Source organism: Panthera pardus, unplaced genomic scaffold, assembly GCF_024362965.1.
Source record: "Panthera pardus isolate Hobbes unplaced genomic scaffold, ASM2436296v1 HiC_scaffold_13, whole genome shotgun sequence".
In the NCBI taxonomy this organism is placed as follows: domain Eukaryota; kingdom Metazoa; phylum Chordata; class Mammalia; order Carnivora; family Felidae; genus Panthera; species Panthera pardus.
In genome coordinates, this window is record NW_026526688.1 from 77,823,732 (window position 1) to 77,849,768 (window position 26,037).

A 26,037-nucleotide genomic window follows, 5' to 3' on the forward strand; every position below is an offset into this window, starting at 1 on the left:
AAAATTAAAAAAAAAAAAAACCTAAGGTTTTCTTCACAACATACTGTTTGATCATGGATTTGCATTTTATTGGAGGAGTTAATGCATCAGAATCTATGAGGAAAGACCCTGAGCAGGAGTTCTTTGAAAATATTTCTTAGATGCCTCACTTGATTCAGAACCACCACATTAATACAGTCACTAATAATATTTAGCATGTTTCTTTCTGGACTTATTTATATACATCATTTAGAAAATAATGTTGCAATCGTATAATGCATATAATTTAATGTCTTCATTCTCTTAATATCCTTTTTGGGAATCGTAAGCACTTAAGTTATTACATAATGTTCATAAATATCACTTTTATGACCTCATAATTTATTGACTGGGTATAATACAGTTTACTTAGATATTTGTTTCTGGATTTCTCCCATGGTAAGGAAAACTATGATTGATATTTTTATACATATAACTTTATTTTAGAGATTAGTTTAGAGAGAACTATATGCATACTTTGTTTTGCTGTGCTTAACTTTATTGCATTTCACAGTAGCATTTTTTTTTTTTTTTTTTTTTTTTGCAAAATGAGGGTTTGTGGCAACCCTGTGTTGAGCAATTTTTCCAACAGCATTTGCTCACTTCATGTGTCTGTGTCATATTTTGGTAATTTTTTCAATATTTCAAACTTCTTCATAATTATTATATTTGTTATGGTTCTGTGGTCAGTGATTTTTGTTGTTCCTATTGTAATTGTTTTGGGGTGTCACAAAACACACCAAAAATCCATAAATGTGGTGTTCTGACTGCTCCACCAACTGGCTGTTCCCCCTGTGTCTCCTCTCCTCAGACCTGCCTGTTCCCTGAGACATAACAAGATTGAAATTAGATCATTTAATAAGTGAAAGGAAGTGTTGAACATCCCTCACTTTAGGTCAAAAGCTAGAAATGATTAAGCTTAGTGAGGAAGGCATGCCGAAAGCTCAGGTAAGCTGAAAGCTCGGCCTCTTGTGCCAAACAGCCAAGTTGTGAGTGCAAAGGAAACGTTCTTAAAGGAGATGAAAAGTGCTACTCCAGTGAACACATCAATGATAAGAAAGTGAAGGAGTCTTATTGCTGAGAGGGAGAAAGTTTGAGTGGTCTGAGTGGAAGATTAAGCCAGCTACAATATTCCCTTAAGCCAAAGCCTAACTAATCCAAAGCAAGGCCCTAACTCTCCTCAATTCTATGAGAGCTAAGACAGGTGAGGAAGCTGCAGAAGAAAAGTTGGAAGCTAGCAGAGGTTGGTTCATGAGGTTTAAAGAAAGAAGCCATCTCAGTGACATCAAAGGGCAAGGTAAGCCAGCAAGTGCTGATGGAGAAGCTGCAGCAAGTTCTCCAGAAGGTCCAGCTGAGACCATTCATGAAGGTGGCTACACCAACCAACAGATTTTCATTGTAAATGAAGCAGCCTTGTATGGGAAGAAGATGCCATCTAGGACTTTCATAGCTGGAGAGGAGAAGTCAATGCCTGGCTTCAAAGCTTCAAAGGACAGGCTGACTCTTGTTAGGGGTGAATGCAGCTGGTGAGTTTAAGTTGAAGCCAATGATTATTTACCATTCTTAAAATCTTAGAACCCTTAGTAATTATGTTAAATCTACTCTGCCTGTGCTCTATAAATGGAACAATAAACTTTGAATAACAGAACATCTGTTTGTAACATGGTTTACTAAATATTTTAAGCCCAGAGTTGAGATCTACTGCTCAGAATTAAAGATTCCTTTCAAAATATTCCTGTTCACTGACAATTTACCTGGTCACCCAGGAGCCCTGATGGAGATGGTCAATGAGATGAATGTTGTTTTCATGCCTGCTAACATGGTATCTCTTCTGTAGGCTATGGGTCCTGGACTGATTTACTGTTATTGTGTAAGAATTACATTTTGTAAGGCTAATGCTGCTGTAGATAGTGATTCCTCGGATGGATCTGGTAAAGTCAATTGAAAACGTTCCGGAAAGGATTCACCATTCTAGGTGCCATTAACCATATTTGTGATATCATGGGAAGAAGTCAAAATAGTGACATAAATGGGTTAGAAGAAGTTTATTCCCACCCTCATGGAAGCTGTTAGGAATTCAAGACTTCAGAGAGGAGGAAGTAATTGCAGATGTGTTGAAAATAGCAAGGGAACTAGAATTAGAAGTGGAGCCTGAAGATGTGACTGAATTGCTGTGTTCTCACAATGAAACTTGCACCGATGAGGAGTTGCTTCTTAAGGATGAGCAAAGAAAGTGGTTTCTTTTCTTTTCTTTAAAAAAAAAACCCTAAATTTTATTTGAGAGAGAAAGAGCAGGCAGGGTAGAGGGGCAGAGGGAAAGAGAGACAGAGAGGGAGAGAGAGAGAGAGAGAGAGAGAGAGAGAGAGAGAGAGAATCCCAAGCAGGCTCTACTCTGTCAGTGCAGAGCCTGACTCTGGACTCAGTTCCACAACTCTGGGATCATGACCTGAGCCGAAATCAAGAGTCAGATGCTCAATCAACTAAGCCACCCTGATGCCCCAGAATGTTGTTTCTTAAAATGGAATCTAATCCTGGTGGACATATTGTGAAGATTGTTGAAATGACAACAAAGAATTTTAAATTAAGGTATGCACATTTTGTTTTAGACCTAACACTATTGCACACTTAGTAGACAATGGTATAGTGTAAATATAGCTTTTATATGCACTGGGAAACCAACAAATTCATTTGACTCATTTCATTGCAATAATCACATTGATATTCACTGTTGTGCAGTGGTCTCGAATTTAATCTGCTAATATCTCCAAAATATATAGGCAGGCTCTGAATGGCTGAAAATATACTTTTTGGGAGATATTTAAAACAATAGGATGTCTAAGAATTTTGAGTTTTGAGCCAGCAGGCTTGTGAGCTAATGGTCCTATCCTGATATAAGAACAACGTAGGGGCCAATATACAAAAAGTCATCTTTGGTTCAGTTATATAAATATGCCAAACATACTTTACCATTTCTAGCATCCCTCTTTTTATATAGTGAAGAAGAAAATCTTTGGTGTGGTCCTGCAGCCATCTGGGACACCCAGAAGATAGCTTAAAATATAAAATAATAGTTTATTTTTACGTTTGGAGTTTGAACTTGGAGAAACAATATTGGAAAGAATTGTTAGAAGAGCCAAGATTATGAGCAAGTCATTGGTTCCTTTAGAGTAAAACAATAGTAACACAGCCACCGTAACATTAAATACTAGGAATACCAGATTTTGCAAGCAGTAGATCACAAAGAAAAAAAAAGATAATTATGATAGAATATTTTTGTGATATAAGTAACTTTTATTTTCCAGGCACACTATATTGAAGGCATTAAATGGTTTTTCCTTTGTTAAATTAAGAGCAGAATGGATTCAAAACTCAGTCTGTCAATGCAACAGAAAGTAAATCAAATTCCAATCTTATTCTTTTTGTATACCACTTAAATAACATTTTATAGTCAAGGATTCACAAGCATTTCTCTTTTTTATGATTAAACTTACCAAAATTGACTTGGTAAAAATTTGATATATTTTATAGCTTTTCAAATCCATTATTTTTTAATATAATTCACTTTACATCAAGCCTTCTATAAATTATACTTCAACTTCAAATTTCCCTTTCTATTATTTTTAGCATTCCAGTTATTTAGAGATGTACTATTGATCAAAGTCTGTATGTCTAAAGCCTAAGATAAAACTTATTTCTTGTTAAGTTGATAAAAACAGACAAAACATATCCATCATTCTGTACACATGTTTGCATTTCTTCATAATTATTTTACTTAATATAGTTCTAATCACTCATTTTAACTATAGCTTTTAACCAAAATAATTTCAGTTTCAATTCTCTCTCTTACACACACACACACACACACACACACACACACACACACACACACTTTTCAGGGGGTAACTAAGAACTCTGTGACATTCAAGGCAATTTTAGAGACCAGCAGAATACTCGTGCTTCAACAGTACACATCACACATCAATTTACAATCATACATACCCCTTTAAGATTTATTTATCTCTTCTTGTTGGAACATGGAACTTAGGGTATACACTTTGCACACTTGAGTATTTCTATGACAATTCTCTTAATTCTTCTGACAGAAAGGAGAAAAGTTAGGAAATCGGAATTCTCTAGATTTCACAGTAGGTCTTTAAACTCTGGATAAGCCAGAACTAATCATTAACATTTTGTCTACATCACTAGTTTTTTTAATACATCGAGGTCATTCATCAAAATTGCTATATCAACCAAGCAAAAATCCCCTTATAAGACAGAGCTCTCTTTTCTAAGCTGTTCAAAATCAATATTAATTTAAACAAAAAACCCCTGAAAGGTATACTTCCTTTTCTTTGCCTTTTAGTGTAGTTTTGTCTAAATAAGATATTTCTTCAGAACACAAAATGATATAGTTTTGACTCATTAATCTAAAAAAAGTTTTATCAAGAAAGAGAATGAGAGAAAGGACCAGCCATAGATACAAAAGAACTACAGTTACAAGAACATTGTACAAAGCTAACTTCTTTTCTTTTGCAAGGAGAGTGAGAACTTTTTTTTTCATTTATACACACAAGCACAAAGAGAATAAACAGCCTTAGTTCTGCATCCTTAGCTATAGGTGAAAAGTAGATATGGAACCCAGTTTTCTGTGCCTGAACAAATTTCATTTGTCAGTTGTGGCTTCTTGGGAATAGGAATGTCAGGGAGTCAAAGAAGATACTTGTTATGACAGTCTCTTGATAGGGAGCTGATCTCCATTCTAGTTGGCACAAAATTGCCTCTTAAATGTTTTTAGCTATACTGGTGTTCAAACTACATGTAATACAAGGCGTATCATAAACTTTAAGACTAACATAAAAGAATAAATGAAAAAGACTGAGCTGTCATCTACCATCTACCATCCGACAGACACTAGATGTCTGCGTGAAATAAACAAAATCAGACTCCCAACATTTCAGTTACCACGGGAAGAACAATAATGTCCATTGTACAAAATAGAACAGGACTCCTCATGAATCAGCATAATGCAGACATCAAAATAAACTCCAGAGGAAAGAAAATGCAGAAACAGAGCCATGATATTCACTCTGGGAATCAAGAAAGTTGGGCCCAGGATTCAGATATCTGTATACAGTGTACTTTTTTAGGGCCAAGACTCAGTTCTGTCTGGTGTATGAATCCACCTGGGCAACTCATTGGAATTTCAGCTGTGAAACATGCAGAAACCAAAGTAATGAAGAAGAAAAAAAAGATTTTTATATGCTAAAAATTGCAGGGAAACTATACTTTCAACTTTGGAAGACTTTGAAAAAACTAACTGCCGCATAAAGAATACACCATATATAAATGAAAAAAGCAGACACGAGATTACAGACAGTCTGTCCATGGTAGAAAGTCTGCAGTTTTCTCACAAATTTTCATCACTGCAAGGCCCATCCACATCAGTATGTCAGGGTTTATAATGGTTTCCATTATGGTCACTTGCTTCTGTGATCCTATAGTCCATGACGTTAACACTACACTACCATGCCTTTTGATAGAGAGCATTTGGAAAATAAAATCACTTTTCAGATTGTGTCTGATAAGCAGCGTATCAGTGCCAAATAATTTTGAAGTAGTCTTTATTTTGACTAACTATATGACTAACTCTGTTATATGAAAACATTTTGTTCCTCAAATGTTATATCTCTTTTTTGAATAGTTATGGATAAGTTTTGACAAATTTGCTTTCTTTTGGATTTGCTTTCTTTAGAAGGTTAATTTTGTACATATTACGTTGACTCTGGCATATTGAAACTTATTTAGAGAACCCTGTTGACATGTTCAGGTGATCTGTGTGAAATCTATGTACAAATAATAATACATTTCCTATTTCAGTACATTTATCATTGAAATGAATTTAAGACTTTTCAGAAGTGATTATTTTTCTTATTAACTACACTAAGAAAGTTTTATATTTTATTTTTAGGTCAAAATCTATTCTAACTAAAAGTGGTAAACTTGACAATAAAGTTAAAAGAATTGGACCACACATAGAAATCTTCCAAGTGTTCCGGGAAAGGAACACATTCATAAATACCAAAAAAATAGTGAAAATGATCACCATCATGCAGGCCTATGTCAGAGGGTGGCTCGAACGCAGAAGATACCAGAGAATAATGATCAAGGTAAAGCATATGTTAAATATAATGTGTGTAAATTTTCTTGTGTAGATTTTGAATAGTCACCTCGTCAATATATCTATGATTTTCTAAATAAAATTCTGAATGCATTCTTTGCATTGAAAAAAATGGTATGAATAATCTATTCTGCTGACAGTTTCAGATTTTGTCAAACTGGAGAATCTAAGCAAAAGGACTAGTTTATCCTTAACCCAGTATTTTGGGACCACTTTTATGCTAAGGCCAGGACTGTCTATCTTTGTTCTAATTTTGTTTCTCCTTTTTGCTGTTTATTCTCTGCATAAAGCAACTTTCTTTCACTTCCCACACCCCTTGATACGGTTGTATTGCATATACATTCAACTCAAAAAGAACTATACATACAACACACATGTACACACACACCTCTGAGAAACTTTTATAAGCAGCAGTCCTGACTTTCAAAACAAATATTTAGGACTTATTTTGTCTGGGACAATGCAGAAGAACCTGATTGGATGGATCTTGGCGACTTCTGAGAGGATCCTAAAATATCCTCACCTTGAGGGCTAAAGTTTTACCACTCACAAGGAATTTGTGAAGCCAACTACAAATAGAAGAATAGGTCAGGAGTGCCCTCTTAAATTCCTAGCACTTCTGGGAGGAGCCTTCTTGAATGGCTTTGTGGTGGACACTCCAAATGCATTTCTCTGAGAACTCTGTAATGCTGTTAGAAGGCAATCTATCTGCCTATCTCTGTGTGTGTGTGTGTGTGTGTGTGTGTGTGTGTGTGTATACCCATAATACATGTATGTAGTTATGATGATTAAATGTGATAACACATGTAAAAATTTAACAAAAAGGTAAAATTTCCATATAATTAATATTTCAATATTTCATTAATTCTGTGAGGTAACAGTTTTATCCATTTTATAAGTGAAGAAACTGAAGCTCAGAGAAATAAAGCTGGTTGCTCAAAGTAACACTGCTGGTAAGTGACAGAGGTAGAACTCAAACTCATGTCTGTCTGACTCCAAAGCCAATCTTATTCTATATATCATATCATCTACTGAACTATTATGGCTGATTCGTCCCTAATCTGATCTAAAGCCATATCGAGACCTATCTCTCTAACTCAAAATTCAGGCATTAAATTGCCCACTTGAAAGGTCCATAATTAAATCAAACTTCACATAGCCTTAAATGAATTTGTTTTCATACTTCACAAAGCTCTTCCTTTCCTTTATTGTTTTAAATTTTATTGAGGAATAATTGACATATAACATTATAGTGCTTTCAGGTGTACAGCATAATGATTTGGTATTTGATTACGTTGCAAAATGATCACCACAATAAGCCTAGTACCATCCATCACCATATGAAGTTAACTTTCAGGATTTATTCTCTTGGCAACTTTCAAGTGTGCTCTATGATATTATTGAGTGTGAGCTATTATAGTCACCATGTCTTATTTATTTTATAATTTGAAGTTTTTACCTCACTTCCTTTACCTGTTTCATCTACTCCCTAATTCTCCTCTGGCAACCACTTCTCTTCTCTTAATCTATGGTTTTGTTTTTATTTTGTTTGTTCATTTGTGTTTTAAATTTCACATGTACGTGAAATCCTATGGTATTATCTTTCTCTGACTTACTTCACTTAGCATAATTCCTATGTTATCCATCCATGTTACCACAAATGGCAAAATTTCATTCTTTTTTTAAATTGAAGAATCATTGACGTATGACATTGTATTAGTTTCTGTTGTACACATAGTGATGCAATATTTATATAAGTTATGAAAAGTTTACCACAGTAAGTGTTATCATCTGTCCCCATACAAAGTTGTTACAATATCATTGACTGTGTTCCCTATGCTATACGTTACATCTCTGTGTATTATTTATTTTATAACTGGAAGATTTTACCTCTTAATCCCCTTCACCGATTTTGTCCATCTGCTTGCACTCCTCCCCTCTGGCAACCATTAATTTATTCTTTGTATCTATGAGCTGGTTTATGCTTTGTTTTGTTTGTTCATTTGTTTTATAGTAGAGTCCATATATCAGTGAGGTCATACAATATTTGCCTTTCTTTGACTGACTTATTTCACATAGCATAATACTCTTTAGGTCCATCCGTGTTGTTGAAAATGGCAAGATTTTATTCTTTTTTATATCTGAATAATAATCCATTGTGTGTGTGTGTGTGTGTATGTATGTGTGCACACACATATACATCTATTAATGGGCATTTAGGTTGCTTCCATATCTTGGCTATTGTAAATAGAGCTGCAGTGAACAGAGAGGTGCATATAACTTTGAATTAGTATTTTAATTTTCTTTGAAAAATACCAACAGTGGAATTGTTGGATTGTATAGTAGTTATGTTTTTAATTTTTTGAGGAACATCCATACTATTTTCCACAGTAGCCATACCAATTTACATTCCTACCAATAATGCACAAGGGTTCCCTTTTCTCCACATCCTCACTGATACTTGTTATTCCTTATCTTTTTGATAGTAGCCATTCTGACATGTGTGAGGTGATATCTCATTGTGGTTTTGATTTGTATTTCCCTGGTGATGAGTGCTGTTGAGCATCTTTTCATGTACCTATTGGCCATCTGTATGTCTTCTTTGGGAACATATCCATTCAGGTTCTCTGATCATATTTTAATTGGATTTTTTTATACTGAGTTGTATGAGTTATTTATATATTTCGGGTGTTAACCCCTTATCTGATATGTCATTTGCAAACAATTTCTCCAATTCATTATGTTGCTTTTTCATTTTGTTGATCATTTCCTTTGCTGTGAAGAAGTTTTTTAGTTTGAGGTAGACCCATTTGTTTATTTTGGCTTTTGTTGTCATTGTCTGAGGAGACAGATCTAAAAAATATTGTTAAGACCAATATTCAAGAGCTTACTACCTATGTGTTCACCTAGGAATTTTATGTTTTCAGGTTTCACTTAAGTCAATAATACATTTTGAATCTATTTTTGTTTATGGTGTAAGAAACTGAACCAGTTTCATTGTTTTGCATGTAGCTGTTCAGTGTTAACATCATTTACTGAAGAGACTGTCTTTTTTTTCATTGTATATTCTTATCTCCATTATCATAGATTACTTGACCATGTAAGTGGGTTTATTTCTGGGCTGCCTATTCTATTCTTTTGATCTTTGTATTTGTTTTGATCAGTGAAGCTTTGTAGCATAGTTTGAAATCCTGGAGCATGATACCTCCAACTTTGTTCTTCTTTCACAGGATTGTTTTGGTTATACAGAGTTGTTTGTGTTCCATACAGATTTTAGGATTATTTGTTCTAGTTCTGTGAAAAATGCTACTTGTATTTTGATAGGGATTATAATGAATTTGTAGATTACTTTGGGTATTATGGACATCTTAACAATATTAATTCTGGGGCGCCTGGGTGTCTCAGTCGGTTAAGCTTCCGACTTCGGCTCAGGTCCGAAGATCTCGCGGTCCGTGAGTTCGAGCCCCGCGTCGGGCTCTGTGCTGACTGCTCAGAGCCTGGAGCCTGTTTCAGATTCTGTGTCTCCCTCTCTCTCTCTGACCCTCCCCCGTTCATGCTCTGTCTCTCTCTGTCTCAAAAATAAATAAACGTTAAAAAAAATTAAAAAAAAAACAATATTAATTCTTACAATCCATGAGCATAGTATATATTTGCATTTATTTGTGTCATCTTCAGTTTCTTTCATCAATGTCTTACACTTTTCAAGGTACAGTTATTTCACTTCCTTGGTTAAACTTATTTATATGTGAAATCTGGAAGAAATGGATAAATTCCTAGGAACATATAAAACCAAAACTCAAACAGGAAGAAATAGAAAATTTGAACAGACTTATAACCAGTAAAGAAATTGAATCAGTAACCAAAAGTCTCCCAACAGATAAGAGTCCAGTGCCAGATGGTTTCCTGGGGGAATTACCAAATATTTAAAGAAGAGCTAATACTTACTCTTTTGAAACTGTTCCAAAAAATAGAAATGGAAGGAAAACCTCCAAACTTATTCTATGAGGCCAGCATTACCTTAATTCCAAAACCAGTAAAGACCCATCCTAAAAAGGAGAATTACAGACCAATATTCCTGATGAACATGAATGCAAAAATTCTCAACAAGATACTAGCAAATTGAATCCAACAGTAGAGTAAAAGACATATTAACTGTGATCAAGTGGGATTTATTTCTGGGCTGCAGTGGTGTTTTAATATTCAGAAGTCAATCAATGTGATACTCCACATTAATAAAGTAAAAGGTATGAACCATAAGATCCTCTCAGTAGATGCAGAAAAAAACATTTGACAAAATACAGCATTCTTTCTTGATAAAAACCCTCAAGAAAGTAGAGATAGAACATCATAAAGGCCATACATGAAATACCCACGGCTAGTATCATCCTTAATGGGGAAAAAACTAGAGCTTTTTCCCTAAGGTCAGGAACACAATAGGGATGTCCAGTTTCACCACTGTTGTTCAACATAGTACTGGAAGTCCTAGCCTCAGCAGTTAGGTAACAAAAAGAAATAAAAGGCATCCAAATTGGCAAGGAAGTCAAACTTTCACTTTACAGATGACATGATACTCTGTGTGGAAAACCCAAACAACACCACCAAAAAAATTGCTAGAACTGATACATGAATTCAGTCAAGTCACAGGATATAAAATTAATATAAATAAATCAGCTGCATTTCCATATACAATAATGAAGTAGCAGAAAGAGAAATCAAAGAATCTATCCTATTTACAACTACACCAGAAACCATAAGATAACTAGGAATAAACCTACCCAAACAGGTAAAAGATCTGTACTCACAAAATTATAGAACACTTATGAAAGATATTGAAGAAGACATAAAGAAATGGTAAAACATTCCATACTCATGAATTGGAAGAACAAATACTGTTAAAATTTCTATACTACCCAAAGCAGTCTACAAATGCAGTGCAATCCCTATCAAAATCACCAGCATTTTTCATAGAGCTAGAACAAAGAGTTCTAAAATTTGTATGGAACCAGGAAAGACCCTGAATAACCAAAGTAATGTTTAAAAAGGAAAGCAAAGTGAGAGGGATTACAATTCCAGACTTTGACCTGTATTACAAAGCTGTAATCATCAAGACAGTATGTTACTGGCACAAAAACAGACACATACATCAATGGAACAGAATGGAGTACCCAGAAATGGACCTACAACTATATGGTCAACTAATCTTAAACAAAGCAGGAAAGAATATCCAGTGGAAAAAAGACAGTGTTGGGAAAACTGGAGACATGCAGAAGAATGAAACTGGACCACTCTCTCATACCATACACAAAAATAAATTCAAAATGGATGAAAGACCTAAATGTGAGACAGGAAACCATCAAAATCCTAGAGGAGAACACAGGCAGAAACCTATTTGATGTCAGCCATAACAACTTCTTACTAGACACGTCTCCAGAGGCAAGGGAAACAAAAGCAAACATGAACTATTGGGACCTCACCAAGATAAAATGACACTTCTGCACAGCAAAGAAAATAATCAACAAAACTAAAAGGCAGCCTGCAGAATGGGAGAAGATATTTGCAAATGACATACCAGATAAAGGGCTAATATCCAAAATCTATAAAGAACTTATCAAACTCAACACCCAAAAACCAAATAATCCAGTTAAGAAATGGGCAAAAGACACGAGTAGATACTTCTCCATAGAAGACACACAAATGGTGAACAGACACATGAAAAAATGCTCAACATCACTCACCATTAGGGAAATACAAATCAAAACCACAATGAGATACCACCCCACACCTGTCAAAATGGCTAAAATGAACAACTAAGGAAACAAAAGATATTGGTGAGGATGTGGGAGAAAGGGGAAAGGAGAACCCTCTTGCACTTTTGGTGGGAATACAAACTGGAGCAGGCACTCTGGAAAACAGTGTGCAGGGTCATTAGAAAGTTAAAGATAGAACTACCCTATGACCTAGCAGTTATACTACTAGGTATTTACCCAAAGGATACAAAAATGCTGATTCAAAGAGGCACATGCACCCAAGAGGCTATCAACAATAGCCAAACTGTGGAAAGAGCCTAAATGTCCATTGATTGATGAATGAATAAAGAGGAAATGGTATATATATATACAATGGAGTATTTAAAAATTTTTTTTTAATTGTTCTTGAGAGAGACAGAGAGTGACAGCGTGGGAAGAGCAGAGAGAGAAGGAGACACAGAATCTAAAGTAGGCTCCAGGCTCTGAGCTGTCAGCACAGAGCCTGACGTGGGGCTCAAACTCATGAACTGTGAGATCATGACCTGAGCCGAAGTCAGACACGTAACCGACTGAGCCAGCCAGATGCCCCTATACAATGGAGTATTATTCAGCCATTAAAAACAATGAAATCTTGCCATTTATAATGACATTAATGAAACTAGAGTATATTATGCTAAGCGAAATAAGCCAGTCAGAGAAAGACAAATACCATATGGTTTCACTCATACATGTAATTTAAGAAGCAGAACAGATAAACATAGGGGAAGGGAAGGAAAAGTAAAATAAAATAAAAACATAGAGGGAGTCAAACCATAAGAGACTCTTAACTATGGAGAACAAACTAAGGGTTGCTGGGGGGAAATGTGTGTGTGTGGGGGGGATGGCCTAAATGGGTGATGGGCATTAAGAAGGGCACTTGTTGTGATGAGCACTGGCTGTTATATGTAAGTGATTAATCACTAAATTCCATTCCTGAAACCAGTACTACACTATGTTAACTAACTAATTTAAATAAAATCTTGGGAAAAAAGGATTATTTCTAGGTATTTTATTCTCTCGGATGTACTTATAAATAAGATTAGTTTCTTAATTTCTTTTTCTGATAGCTTGTTATAACTATAAAGAAAAACAACATATTTCTATATATTGATTTTGTAGCCTGCAACTTTACTGAATTCATTTATTAAATCTAATAGTATTTTGGTAGAGTCTTTATGTTTTTATTTTCTTTTTAAAAAAAATTTTAATGTTTATTTTTGAATGAGAGAAAGCACAACCAGGGGGAAGGGCAGAGAGAGAGGGAGACAGACTCTGAAGCAGACTCCAGGCTCTGAGCTGTCAGCTCAAAGCCCAGTGCAGGGCTTGAACTCACAAACCATGAGATCATGACCTGAGCTGAAGTTGGACACAATGGACTAAGCCACCCAGGTGCCCCAATGGTTTTCCATATATGTCATCTGCAAATGGTAACGATTTTACTTCTTCTTTTCCAATTTGCAAGCCTTTTATTTCCTTTTTTTTTTCTTTCCCCTAATTGCCATGACTAGGACTTCTGATACAGTGTTGAATAAAAGTGGTGAGAGTGGGCCTCTTTCCCTGTTCCTGATCTTCCAGGAAAGCTTTTAGCTTTTCACTGTTAAGCATATTTTAGCTATAGGTTTGTTATATATGACCTTCTTATTATGTTGAGGTATGGACCCTTTATACCCACTTTACTGAGAGTTTTTTTTATCATAAATGGACATTGAATGTTATCAAATGCTTCTACATCTACTGAGATGATCATATGAATTTTATCCTTCATTTTGTTAATGTGGTGCAACAGGTTGATTGATTTATGGGTGTTGAAACATTCTTGTATCCCTGGAATAAATTTCACTTGATCATGGTATATGATCATCTTAATGTATTGTTGAATTCAGTGCTAATATTTTGAGAATTTTGGCATTTATGTTCTTTAGGGACAGTGGCCTGTGATTTCTCTTTTCTTCCTTTCTTTCTTCCTTTCTTTCTTTCTTTCTTTCTTTCTTTCTTTCTTTCTTTCTTTCTCTCTTTTCTCTTCTCTTCTCTTTTTTCTTCTCTTCTCCTCTTTTCTTTTCTTTCCTTTTCTTTCCTTTTCTTTTCTTCTTTCTTTACCTTCTCTGGTTTTGGCATCAGGGTAGTACTCATTTCATAAAGTGAGTTTGAAAGTGTTCATTCCTTTAATTTTCTGGAAGAGTTTGAGAAGTGTAGGTATTAAATCTTCTCTGAATGTTTGGTAGAATTCACCAGTAAAGCTATCTAGTCTTGGACTTTTGTTTTTTGGGAGGTTTTTGACTACTAATTCAATATCCTCACTATTAACTGATATATTCATATTTTCTGATTCACTCTTGAAAGATTGTATGTTTGTAGGAATTTATCCAATTCTTCTAGTTTGTCCAGTTTGTTGGCATATAATTATTCACAATAGTCTTATTCTTGGTATTTTTTGTGGTATCAGTTGTAAGTTTTTTCATTTCTGATTTTATTTGAGTTTTCTTTTTTTTTCCTCATGGTAAGTCTAGCTAAATGTTTGTCAATTTTTGTTTATCTTTTTAAAGAACCAGCTCTTTTATTGATCTTTTATATTATCTTTTTAGTATCTATTTTACTTATATCTGCTCTGATCTTTATTATTTCCTTCTTTCTACTAACTTTAGACTTCACTTTTTCTTCTTTTATTCCTTTAGGTGCAAAATTAAATAGTTTATTTGAGATTTTTCTTGTTTTTTTGTGTTGTCTTGTTTTGTTTTTTTGTTTTTGGTTTTTGTTGAGGTAGGCCTGTACTGCTATGAATTGCCTCTTAGAAATACTTGCTGCATCCCATAGATTTTGGTATGTCATATATCCGTTTCCCTTTGTCTCTTGATATTTTAAAAATTTCTCTGATTTCTTTGTTAACTCTGTGGTTGTTTAGTAGTATGCTGTTTAATCTCCGCATATTTGTGAGTTTTCTTTTCTCCTTGTAATTAATTTCTAGTTTCATACCATTCAGTGTTCATGCTTGGTACGATTTCAGTCTTAAATTTAATGCTGGTTTTAGCACGGGAGTGGGAGAATGTCATGATCACTTGCACTTGTTGGCCCCAACTAGGGAGTGGAGCAGGGCTGCAACCACCCATGCTCACAGTCTTTAGCAAGGGACTGGGAGAATGTTGTGACTGCTCACGCTCATGGGCCCCAGCCAGTGAAGGCAGGGGGCCACCGCCATTACCCCCACCAGCCTTAGCAAGGCAGCAGGATGGCACTGAGTCTGTACATACTCTCCTGTGCTAGCGGGGTGGGGAGAGAGTGCAAAACTGACAGCTGCCAGTGCCTCCATCTCTGCAGAGTCCCAGCTGTCCCCTGCCCCTTCAACAAATCCTTTAAGATTAGCAAGTGAATCTCCTTCACCTGTAGTCTAGGTGCTTTTCAAACTGCTGCTTTTGTGGTAGGTCCCAACATGAGTGAGACTGCAGGTGAGCCTTTCAATAAGAGAATCTTGGTTTCCTACAGCCCTTTGTATTCCTTGGATGCAAACCCTGTTGGTTTTCCTACCCATCTGGATGTGGACCTTTCATCCTCTGTTATAGAGGAATAGTTCTGCTAGTTTTCAGTTCTTTTTTAGAGGGAATAGTTCCATACATAGCTGCAGGTTTGGTTTGTTTGTGGGAAGAGAGGAGTTCAGGATTTTCCTATGCCCTATCTTGGACCCCCCCCAACCCCCACCCCGTACTACCTATACTGATGAACCATTCCACCACCCACCAAGCTATACCTGGAGTTTTTTATACTTTCAACTCGCTTACTTCCATATTTAATTGATTATCACATGCATAATATTTCTTGTGTTGCTCTTCCTCTCTTTGTTTCTTGCCAGAGCTTCTAGTTACTAACTCTCACATGGAGAACTACAGTTATCTCCTATTTATCCTCTTTTCTACTTACCCCCCAATCTGTCATATAAAATTATAGAAATTTCACATAGATTACCTTATGCCATTTCTTATCATCTTTTAATGGCCTATATTGCTTATAAGAGAAAGCATAAATTCTCTAACATAACATGGTACACATTACCTCCCTGGTATGGCACTTGCCTGCTGTCCATCTTCCTCACATGAGAATTCCTCACTAATGCCATGTGCTCTAGCAAAGCCCAAATTCTTTAATTCCCTGATTGTTTCCTATTATATCTTATGTTTTTTTTTAATTTTTTTTTAACGTTTATTTAGTTTTGAGACAGAGAGAGACAGAGCATGAACAGGGGAGGGGCAGAGAGAGAGGGAGACACAGAATCTGAAACAGGCTCCAGGCTCTGAGCGGTCAGCACAGAGCCTGACATGGGGCTCGAACTCACGGACCGTGAGATCATGACCTGAGCCAAAGTTGGACGCTTAACCGACCAAGCCACCCAGGCGCCCCTATATCTTATGTTTTTATGCTGTTCTCTTCAGATGGAATACTCTTCCTTCCTAATCTTCTGATAAACTCCAACTCATCTTTCAAGATCTTCCTTGCATATATGTGCTTAGACAGTGTCTCAGGTCCGTTAAGCAGTAATTATCTCTCTATCCTTTTGGTCATTCTTGTGCTCAGCTATCTATATTGTGACCTTTATATACATGTCTGTCATAAGCAATACAAATATGTGACCTATTTGGAAGAATATACCCTTTATTTTTATATTTATAGCACTACACTATTTTGACATGTAATATACACTCTCTATTATATTAACTATTTGCACTTATTATCTGCTTTTTTTCTTGTTTGTTTAGTTTTTTGTATATGTTTACATTGTTTCTGTTTTGTTTGCTACTGTGTTTGAATGCCTAGAATAGTGATTAGTACATGGTAAGTATTCAGTAAATATGTATTGAATGGATGAATTAATTCAACAAAATATAGTTATAGAAATTTATCAGGACACTCCCAATGATTCATATTTATATGTAGAAAGAAATAATGTATATGCATATGTGTATATATATATATATATATATATATACACACACACACGTATATATAAGTACATAATATATAACATATATCATATGGTTATATATCACATATATGATTATGTATTTATATTATGATTTAATTATAGAATTTCTTGCGTTAGAGTGAATTATAGAGTCATCCATCACCTCTGGTAGAGAAATGAGTCTTAGTAAACTTAGAGAGCAAGAATGGGCCCAAGAGAATGGTGAAAAGGAGAGACAAGGAAAATGCTGAATTTCTATGTAGAGGTAGAATTTGAAATGGAAAGAATGGGAAGCACTTTTAATGGGTTGGAGCCAGTTTAAACTAGACTGTTGACTTTGACTTGGTTATAAAATTTGTTACAATCACTGATTTTCTTTTTTATTATATCACTCATATGGTGCTTTGTATGTTGGATGACTGCTCTGTTTATATGGTGAATGTTGTCTTGCCTGCTGTTGAACAGCTAGTGCATCAGGCCTGTAATGCACACATCGTCAGGTTCCAGGACTGTGCCTGTGTACAGGGTTGCAGTTGGGGGAATTCTTGATAGAGTTTCTGCCCTTGAGGCTGTGCAGCAAATCACTGGATAATTGTCAGCACCATGGCAATCCCTGCGCTGGAAGACTTCCATGGTCATATTGTTTGGCTACTGCTTCAGATCTTGTAGCCGTGGAAAGTGTCTATGAGAATGTCACTTTACGATACCTCAAGAGAATGTACAATTTCCACCATTTCCTGTGAAATGCTCCAGCTTGGGTTTATTTAGAAATAATGAAGCAACATTGAATTAGATCAGTCATAAGGGTACCACAGAGGTTGCTGCATTTAAGTACCAGAATTGTTTCCACCATTGAAAGTGTCCTTTTCCTTTTAAAAACTCTGTGTTGTTTGCATGTGTTTTGGAATAATTAATAATGATCTTTAAAAAAAACCTATAAAGATACAAAAACAGTATTTTTCTGAGCATAATGCCTCTAAGATTTTACTTAATTTTAATATTTTTCTATGAATATTTATAATTTAAATTTTTAAATTTTAGGCTTAAATTGATAATATTCATTTGCTATTTGCCAAACATACTGAAATCCTAGGGCACTTGAAAAGCTGATGGTTGCAATAAGAAAGTGTTCAAATTGAATTTTGAATAAATATTTGTTATTTTTGAATAAATATTTGTTGAATAAATAAACTTGGGATACTTCTGGAAAATCTGAGGCTTAAGGTTATGATAGCAATACTCCATACATAGGCCAGTGGTTTTTAACCTTTTGGAGGTTATAGAATCCTTTGAAAGTTCAATAGATTATAGATTTTCTCTCATTATCTCAAAACACAAAACAGAAACAATAAGAAAATCCTTAAGCCCATACATAGGCCCTATGGCACAGGTGACATGGATCAGAAAAGTTTTATTACGTAAGTTTGCTAGCTCCCAGACACCAGGGGAACTGTGTTCTTTATTCAAGATTACTTAAAAAAATTAATAACAGTTACTACTGGATCCAATTTCTTGCCTGGTGTGTGATATCATAGAGCATATAGTCCAGAGATATATGCAGATAACTAAAAGAAGTATTGGGTACTAATAGAGAAATTAGAAAGGCCATTTAATCCAAAAGGCTGTGTCTGGTGTAGGGGTTGGATAGTGCCTATACATTGAGATCTGGAAAATGAGGGGAAGTTATGTTTTGTCAGGTCATCTGAGAGGCTCAGAGTGTTGTAGGCACAGGGAAAGACAATATCAATGGCCTTAGGGGAGATAGAACATTGAGGGGCTAGGGGTTGGTTGGGAGGACAGTGGCAGTAGATGATGCTGAGATAGCAGTTAGATTACGCATTTTCTTAAAAATCAGGCTAAGGACTTTATGCTTTTATTTAGTATATGGGAATGGATGACTTTAAAGGAAATCAGTGATATTAACAGATTTGCCTTTTAGAAAAATTACTGTCTCTGGGTAGTGAATTGGGGAAGAGGAAGAGAGGACAACTAATATACTTTGTCAATAATTCAGTGTGTGACAATGGTGGCTTGAGTTAGGGATGGAGAGATGGAGCAAAGATAGGACATTGGGTTTAAATGGACTTGAAGGTAAGGAAGAGGGAGGAGTCAAGAACAGTTCCTCAGTTTTTGTGGTTTTTGTCTTGGGCAACCCAGTGGATGATTGTGAAATACAGAAGTTAAGAGGAAGAGCAGGTAGGAGTGGGGCATAAAGGAAAGGAGAGTCCAAGTTTTAACACTGACTTTGAACTACCTGTGGGAAATCTTTGAGATGTCTGGGAAGAAGTTGAATATTTGGGTCCAAAACTCAGAAGGAAGATTGGCCCATAAGGAAACATTTAGAATTCATCAGTAGTTCTTAAATTCTTTTCCACCTTAACACACTTGAGGAAGATGATAAAACCTTCCCACTCATGAAAGTAGCTCCATTTAGCAATGATTCTCATGTTATCTCCGAGAAAGCTCTTTACCCAGGTGACTAGATGGCTCTCTTCATTCATGTCTGTGCTAATTAACCTGTGTTAATTATCAAAAAGACTGCCCGATACTACCCAAAAACTAATGTCCAGTCTGGTCACTCCCTATTCCATTTAAAAGACTTTATTGTTTTTCAAACCACTTATTGCCACCCAACACATAGATATTTATTTACTGGATTACTGTTCCTTCCATTATAATGTAACTCCCTGAGACAAAAATTTTGCAAGGAAGCAAGGAAGTGAAATCAAGGAAGTGAAAATATCTAGAGTAGATAAAGATGAGACACTATGAGGTTTAGGGAAAGAAAGGTTAAGATGGAAAATACTTAAGTACATTTAAATGCTTATTGAAAAAGCTAGTAAGAGGAGAAGGTTGATGATATGAGAGATGAGGATAATCCATATTAAAAGGCTAAGAATATTGGAAAGGGTGTGTTTTTAAGACACCTGACAGGATTAGCCTTAGGTAAGAGAGACATATTTCTGTATTGTAGGACCAAACGGTATTGCTGAGTGTTTAGATTTGGTGATAGGAAGTTGAGATAGCAATAATCTAATGTTTTCTCCTTGGTGAAGTAAGGGACAAGGTCATTTGCTGAGAGCATTTAGAATGCTCTCATTCTAAATGAGTGAGTTTGAATGTTTGAGGAGATTGAATTTCTATAGAAAATGACAAAAAAGAGAGATGCCTAGGAAAACATGGGTGAATTTTCAGGCCAGGTGAGGTTGGGGATCAAGAATTGAAGTGATACCATCCCTCTAAGTTGCATAATTATCTTTACTAGCTATGAAAAGTAAGGCACAGAGAGTTAACAAAATTTGTCTAAAGTTACACATCCAGCCACTGGCATATTTGAATTTTGAGCATAAAACTGAAGCCTGTCTGGCTACAAACCCTTTAAAACATTAGACCATTTTGGTAACAGCAGTATTCAGCAATCATTGCAAAATGGTGGAGTCTTTTCTTAGATCAGGCTCAACATAGACATTGGAGTGTCCGGTCAAAAGCCAAATTTAGATTAAAACTACCTTCTAATACTGTAAAGGCAATTGGGATGTGATCATATCAGGGGAATGATGCAGAGAGATGCTATATTCATATAAAGGGACACCAATTGTGTGGCAATCAGAAGCTGCTACGTTTTGCAGAGGCGTGTGGGAGGAAAACAAGATTCAGTGATACAGTTGACTAAGAATGTGTACTCACAGTCTTTATACTAAGCAATTAGAGATAGAAGGATTAACCATGTACTTCAGGTATATAATAATCATTCTGACCAAGATCAGAGCGGATGACAACAGCAGGTGTTATAGAGAAGAGGCCTAAAAAGAGAAGAACCAAGCCCAGGGGAGAGACATTTGCTTTAGCTACATGGGTGTGGCTAAGGGCTTCACTAATTCTTTAGTGGATGGGGAAGTGAATACAAAAATCATAGTTAACATTATTTATGGCTTGTATACTTGTGTGTGTCTATGTATATGAGTTTAAGATAACAACTCAAAATACTCATTTTTTATTTCATTTGGTTTAGTTTAAGTTTAAAAATCTTTTCCTGCTTAGTTTTAATAAGGTTTTTGTATAAAGAACCTTTTAGATAATGTCCAATGTAAGTGTTTAAACAAGGTTACACTTCAGTTAATATACATGGTTAAGTTACCTGCTTTTATTTTTAAACATCATTTTTTTTCAATATATGAAGTTTATTGTCAAATTGGTTTATTTTTTTTATTTTTTATTTTTTTAATGTTTGTTTGTTTGTTTATTTATTTATTTATTTATTTATTTCAATATATGAAGTTTATTGTCAAATTGGTTTCCATACAACACCCAGTGCTCATCCCAAAAGGTGCCCTCCTCAATACCCATCACCCACCCTCCCCTCCCTCCCACCCCCCATCAACCCTCAGTTTGTTCTCAGTTTTTAAGAGTCTCTTATGCTTTGGCTCTCTTCCACTCTAACCTCTTTTTTTTTTTTCCTTCCCCTCCCCCATGGGTTTCTGTTAGTTTCTCAGGATCCACATAAGAGTGAAACCATATGGTATCTGTCTTTCTCTGTATGGCTTACTTCACTTAGCATAACACTCTCCAGTTCCATCCATGTTGCTACAAAGGGCCATATTTCATTCTTTCTCATTGCCACGTAGTACTCCAATGGAGTACACAATAAACATCATTTTTTAAAAGTTAGAAAGTCAATCTGTAGTAAAACATTTGATGTAATATTTCGCAAGTGTTTAAAAAAAACTCCACATGTAAAGATCTCTTACAAACTGATAAGAAATATACCATAATAATAGCTTCTCTGTAGAAGTATAAATGGCAAATAAATATGAAAAGAGAGAACTCCTGCTAGTAATCAAAGAAATTAAGCCCTAGTAAGTGTCATATGGTAGTGGAATTATCCAAGCAAGGAATCCATTCCTTACTTCAAAAAATTTTTCTTAATGTTTTATTTTATATTTGAGAGAGAGAGAGAGAGAGAGAAAGAGACAGAAACAGAGAGTGAGCAGGGGAGGGGCAGAGAGATGGAGACAGAATCTGAAGCAGGCTCCTGGCTCTGAGATGTCAGCACAGAGCCCAACACAGGGCTCAAACTCAGGAGCAGTGAGATCATAACCTGAGCCAAAGTTGGACACTTAACAGACTGAGACACCCAGGCACCCCTATTACTTTTTTTTTAAAAAGAGAGATGACTATATCAAACAAAAGGCAGACTGAAAGTGCATACTGGAAAAAATTTAAATGTTGATGTGTCATAAGTATGATACGTTTACCTTTTAAGTTAGCATGAATTGGAAAACTATAATTACTAATTTGCAGTGTGTCTTTTAGATTCCAATATTGTTTTTGTAAATATCAATTTGTACATTTTTCTGATAGATTCTATCTTGAGAAATGTTTAGAAATTGGTGAAAGATTTATTAACTGAGATGTACATAGCACCATAGCAGAGGCATATTCCCATGCAGAGGACTGGGAGAGAGACACATTGTAATAAGAACCATGCAGATGGACATGGTTGCAGATGCATGGATTATTTTCCATGCAGAACCATGCAGATGAACCATGCAGATGAACCATGCAGATCTGACCCAAATTGTTAAACATAAAAACCTAGGTAACCTTCTGAATGCCTTAGATCTGAGGAGTCCCCCACAAGTTGGGTTGTGTCCCCAAAGAGGCTCTATTAAATTTGGAGGGAAACACACTCCAGTTGGGTCTGATAGCTGCCCAGTGCTCCTGCTCTCTTAGCAAATGTCATCATCCGTCTAAGAGACACACTGCAACCAGGATCCTTTTGGCTCATGCTCTAAGGGCACAATGAAAACATTGCTTGATTCTTAATTATAAGCAAAAGAAACCTGCTAACAGATTTAAGCAGAGAGATATTGAGGAGAATACTGGGCAGAGGTCTGGAGAACTAAGTTTAGAAACATGAAGGGATGATGAAGGTTAGATAGCTCTCAGAACTCCAACTACATCCTACATAGAAGGAATCTAATGCAGACACCCAATCCTGGGTATTCCTACCTCCACAAATGCTGCCCTTGAAAAATGGATATTGCTGCCACACTCTACCACGCAAATGGGTATACCAGTGTTTTGCATCTAAACCATCACGAGTTTCGATTCAAAATCTGGTGTTGATGTGGATAATGAACAAAGCTTTAACAGAGGAGGCTTTGGTCATTAGTATCTGATGTGTGGCTTCAAATTGTGGGAGGTTTGTTCTGCCTTCCACTAAAATTCATATGGTAGGGAATGCTCCACAAGTGTGACCAATTCATTTATTTTTTTAAAATAAAGTGACAGCCTGTTGAATAAACGGCAGATTAAAAGTAAACATTGGGAAATGTTATTAAATGTTGAAAGAAATGTTTTAGGAAAGAAACCAAAACAAAAATTCACAGAATGCACGAAAAATACTAAATTCAAGTAAATTAAGAGGAATATAGTGTATAATAAAAAGTATGGGCTCTGAAGTGTCCTAGTTTTGGGTTCAAGACCAGTTCTGCAACTTACTAACTTAATAGCTATTGCAGAAAACCACCCAATAACTGGAAAACTTAAAGATTTTTTTTTTTTTTTGCTTCAGTTTTTTCACTTGTAAAACGGTATACAAAGCACATCAAAGGAAAGATGACTCAGAGAAAAATTCATGGGCTTAAACACATTCTAAAAAAAAGTAATGAAAATAGATGTCTTTAATTTAAGAAGTCAAGGGGCACCTGGGTGGCTCAGTCAGTTAAGTGGGCGACTTCAGCTCAGGTCATGATCTCGCTGTCTGTGAGTTCGAGCCCCGCGTTGGGCTCTGTGCTGACAACTCAGAGCCTGGACCCTGTTTCAGATTCTGTGTCTCCCTCTCTCTGACTCTCCCCCATTCATGCTCTGTCCCTCTCTGTCTCAAAAATAAATAAACATTAAAAAAAATAAAAAAAAGATTTATAATTTAAGAAGTCAAGCACAGGAAAATAATCCTTAAAAAAGGAATTAATAAAGATAGAGAAATTAATGAGCTAGAAAATGTAAACCAGTAAAAATAATTGAATTGTTAAATAAAATGAAACTACTTAGAAAAGAAGAAATCTGAAATAGATTGGTTTTTATACTTTAATTTTTCAAATTTATTGTAGTAGAATATAGAAAATGTATATATAGAAAATATAGTCACAGTTAAAAGGTAAATTGAAAGAACAAAACTTGCACATATGTTGAAAATGATTAATTTATTTAACAGAGTTTTAAAGACATGAAAAACTATAGTAAAAAATAAGTAAAAGATACAAACATACAATTTTCAAAAGAAAGAAAATGAACGAGAATTTGAGCACCCACCCCTAGTGAATAGCTTAGGCAAGAATCACCATTACAGAAACTGCCTTAAAACTTTTTTTATTCTGGCCAAGTGGGTTACATATATAGAAATCTGGATGTCAACCTAGGAAGCTTTCATGAAAGTATCCATCATTGAAAATTCTATGATATGGGAATTACGGGTATCTGATGACAAAACAGTTTATGATGAAGCTCTCTGCACTCGAAAGAGATTATCTCATTCAACAGTGCATGTGTTTAACCAACCTACAGAATAAACATTAACAAATACATTCATAATTTAAGAAACTGGGTGAAATAGATGAAATGAAAAGGGCAAATTCAGATTAAATACACATAAAAGAAATATGTAAATATGGGGCTTTACTGTCCATATTGCTGTTTTATAGGCTTTGCATCATGGACCAAATTTGAGAGCAGTTATAAACATGTATCATAGACTAATCCATCGTGTTAAATATCGACTTGGTCTGTGGAGGACAAGACAAGTTATAAACTTTGTAGAGCTGGAGGAATGGATGGACAGAAAAAAATGTAAGTGATAGTCATTTCTGATTTTATTTTAAAATTGGAATTCATTTAAATATTGAGGTTTTATACATAATTTACATATAATTACCCATAGACACCAAAGGAAAACCATGTTTTATATTGCTGAAAGCTATTTGCATTTTATTTATTTTTTAAGTTTTTAATTTTTTTAAATTTTCTATTTTTATTTTTTTAATTTATTAGGCACATCATTTAATGTCTCCAATTCTCCCTTCAAACAATTTATCTAGTGAGTTATAACAGTTATCTCACAAAGAAATCAAGATGATTAAATCATAAATAGGTACAAAAGGCCAAGAATAGTGCTTGGGAATATAAGTTCTCAATACATATTAGGACTTTTCTCTTTATTAGTCAACTTTGTAGATCTTCTTTTTTAATTTTATTTTTTTATTTTTTAAAATTTACATCCAAATTAGTTAGCATATAGTGCAACAATGATTTCAGGAGTAGATTCCTTAGTGCCCCTTACCCATTTAGCCCATTCCCCCTCCCACAACCCCTCCAGTAACTGTCAGTTTGTTCTCCATATTTATGAGTCTTTTCTGTTTTGTCCCCCTCCCTGATTTTATATTATTTTTGTTTCCCTTCCCTTATGTTCATCTGGTTTGTCTCTTACAGTCCTCATATAAGTGAAGTCATATGATTTTTGTCTTTCTCTGACTAATTTCACTTAGCATAATACCCTCCAGTTCCATCCACGTAATTGCCAATGGCAAAATTTCATTCTTTTTGATTGATGAGTAATACTCCATTGTATATGTATAACACATCTTCTTTATCCATTCATTCATCAATGGACATTTGGGCTCTTTCCATACTTTGGCTATTGTTGATAGTGCTGCTATAAACATGGGGGTGCATGTGTCCCTTCAAAACAGCACACCTGTATCACTTGGATAAATGCCTAGTAGTGCAATTGCTGAGTTGTAGGGTAGTTCTATTTTTAGTTTTTTGAGGAACCTCATTCTGTTTTCCAGAGTGGCTGCACCAGCTTGCATTGCCACCAACAATGCAAAAGAGATCCTCTTTCTCCACATCCTCGCCAACATCTGTTGTCTGAGTTGTTAATTTTAGCCATTCTGACAGGTGTGAGGTGGTATCTCATTATGTTTTGATTTGTATTTCCCTGATGATGAGTGATGTTGAGCATTTTTTTATGTGTCAGTTGGCCATCTGGATGTCTTCTTTGGAGAAGTATCTATTCATGTCCTTTGCCCATTTCTTCACTGGATTAT

The 26,037-nt window shown here is 35.4% G+C and overlaps 1 protein-coding gene across 2 annotated transcripts in view; it reads left to right on the forward strand.

Moving 5' to 3' along the window:
• Window positions 1–26,037, forward strand: part of IQCM (IQ motif containing M) — a 454,074-nt gene that overhangs the window by 243,542 nt on the left and 184,495 nt on the right. For both annotated transcript variants that reach the window (XM_019441304.2, XM_019441303.2), the window contains exons 10-11: window positions 5,987–6,185; window positions 24,637–24,781. In XM_019441304.2, the coding sequence (XP_019296849.2) occupies window positions 5,987–6,185; window positions 24,637–24,781 (344 nt within the window). The remainder of the gene's footprint in view (window positions 1–5,986; window positions 6,186–24,636; window positions 24,782–26,037) is intronic.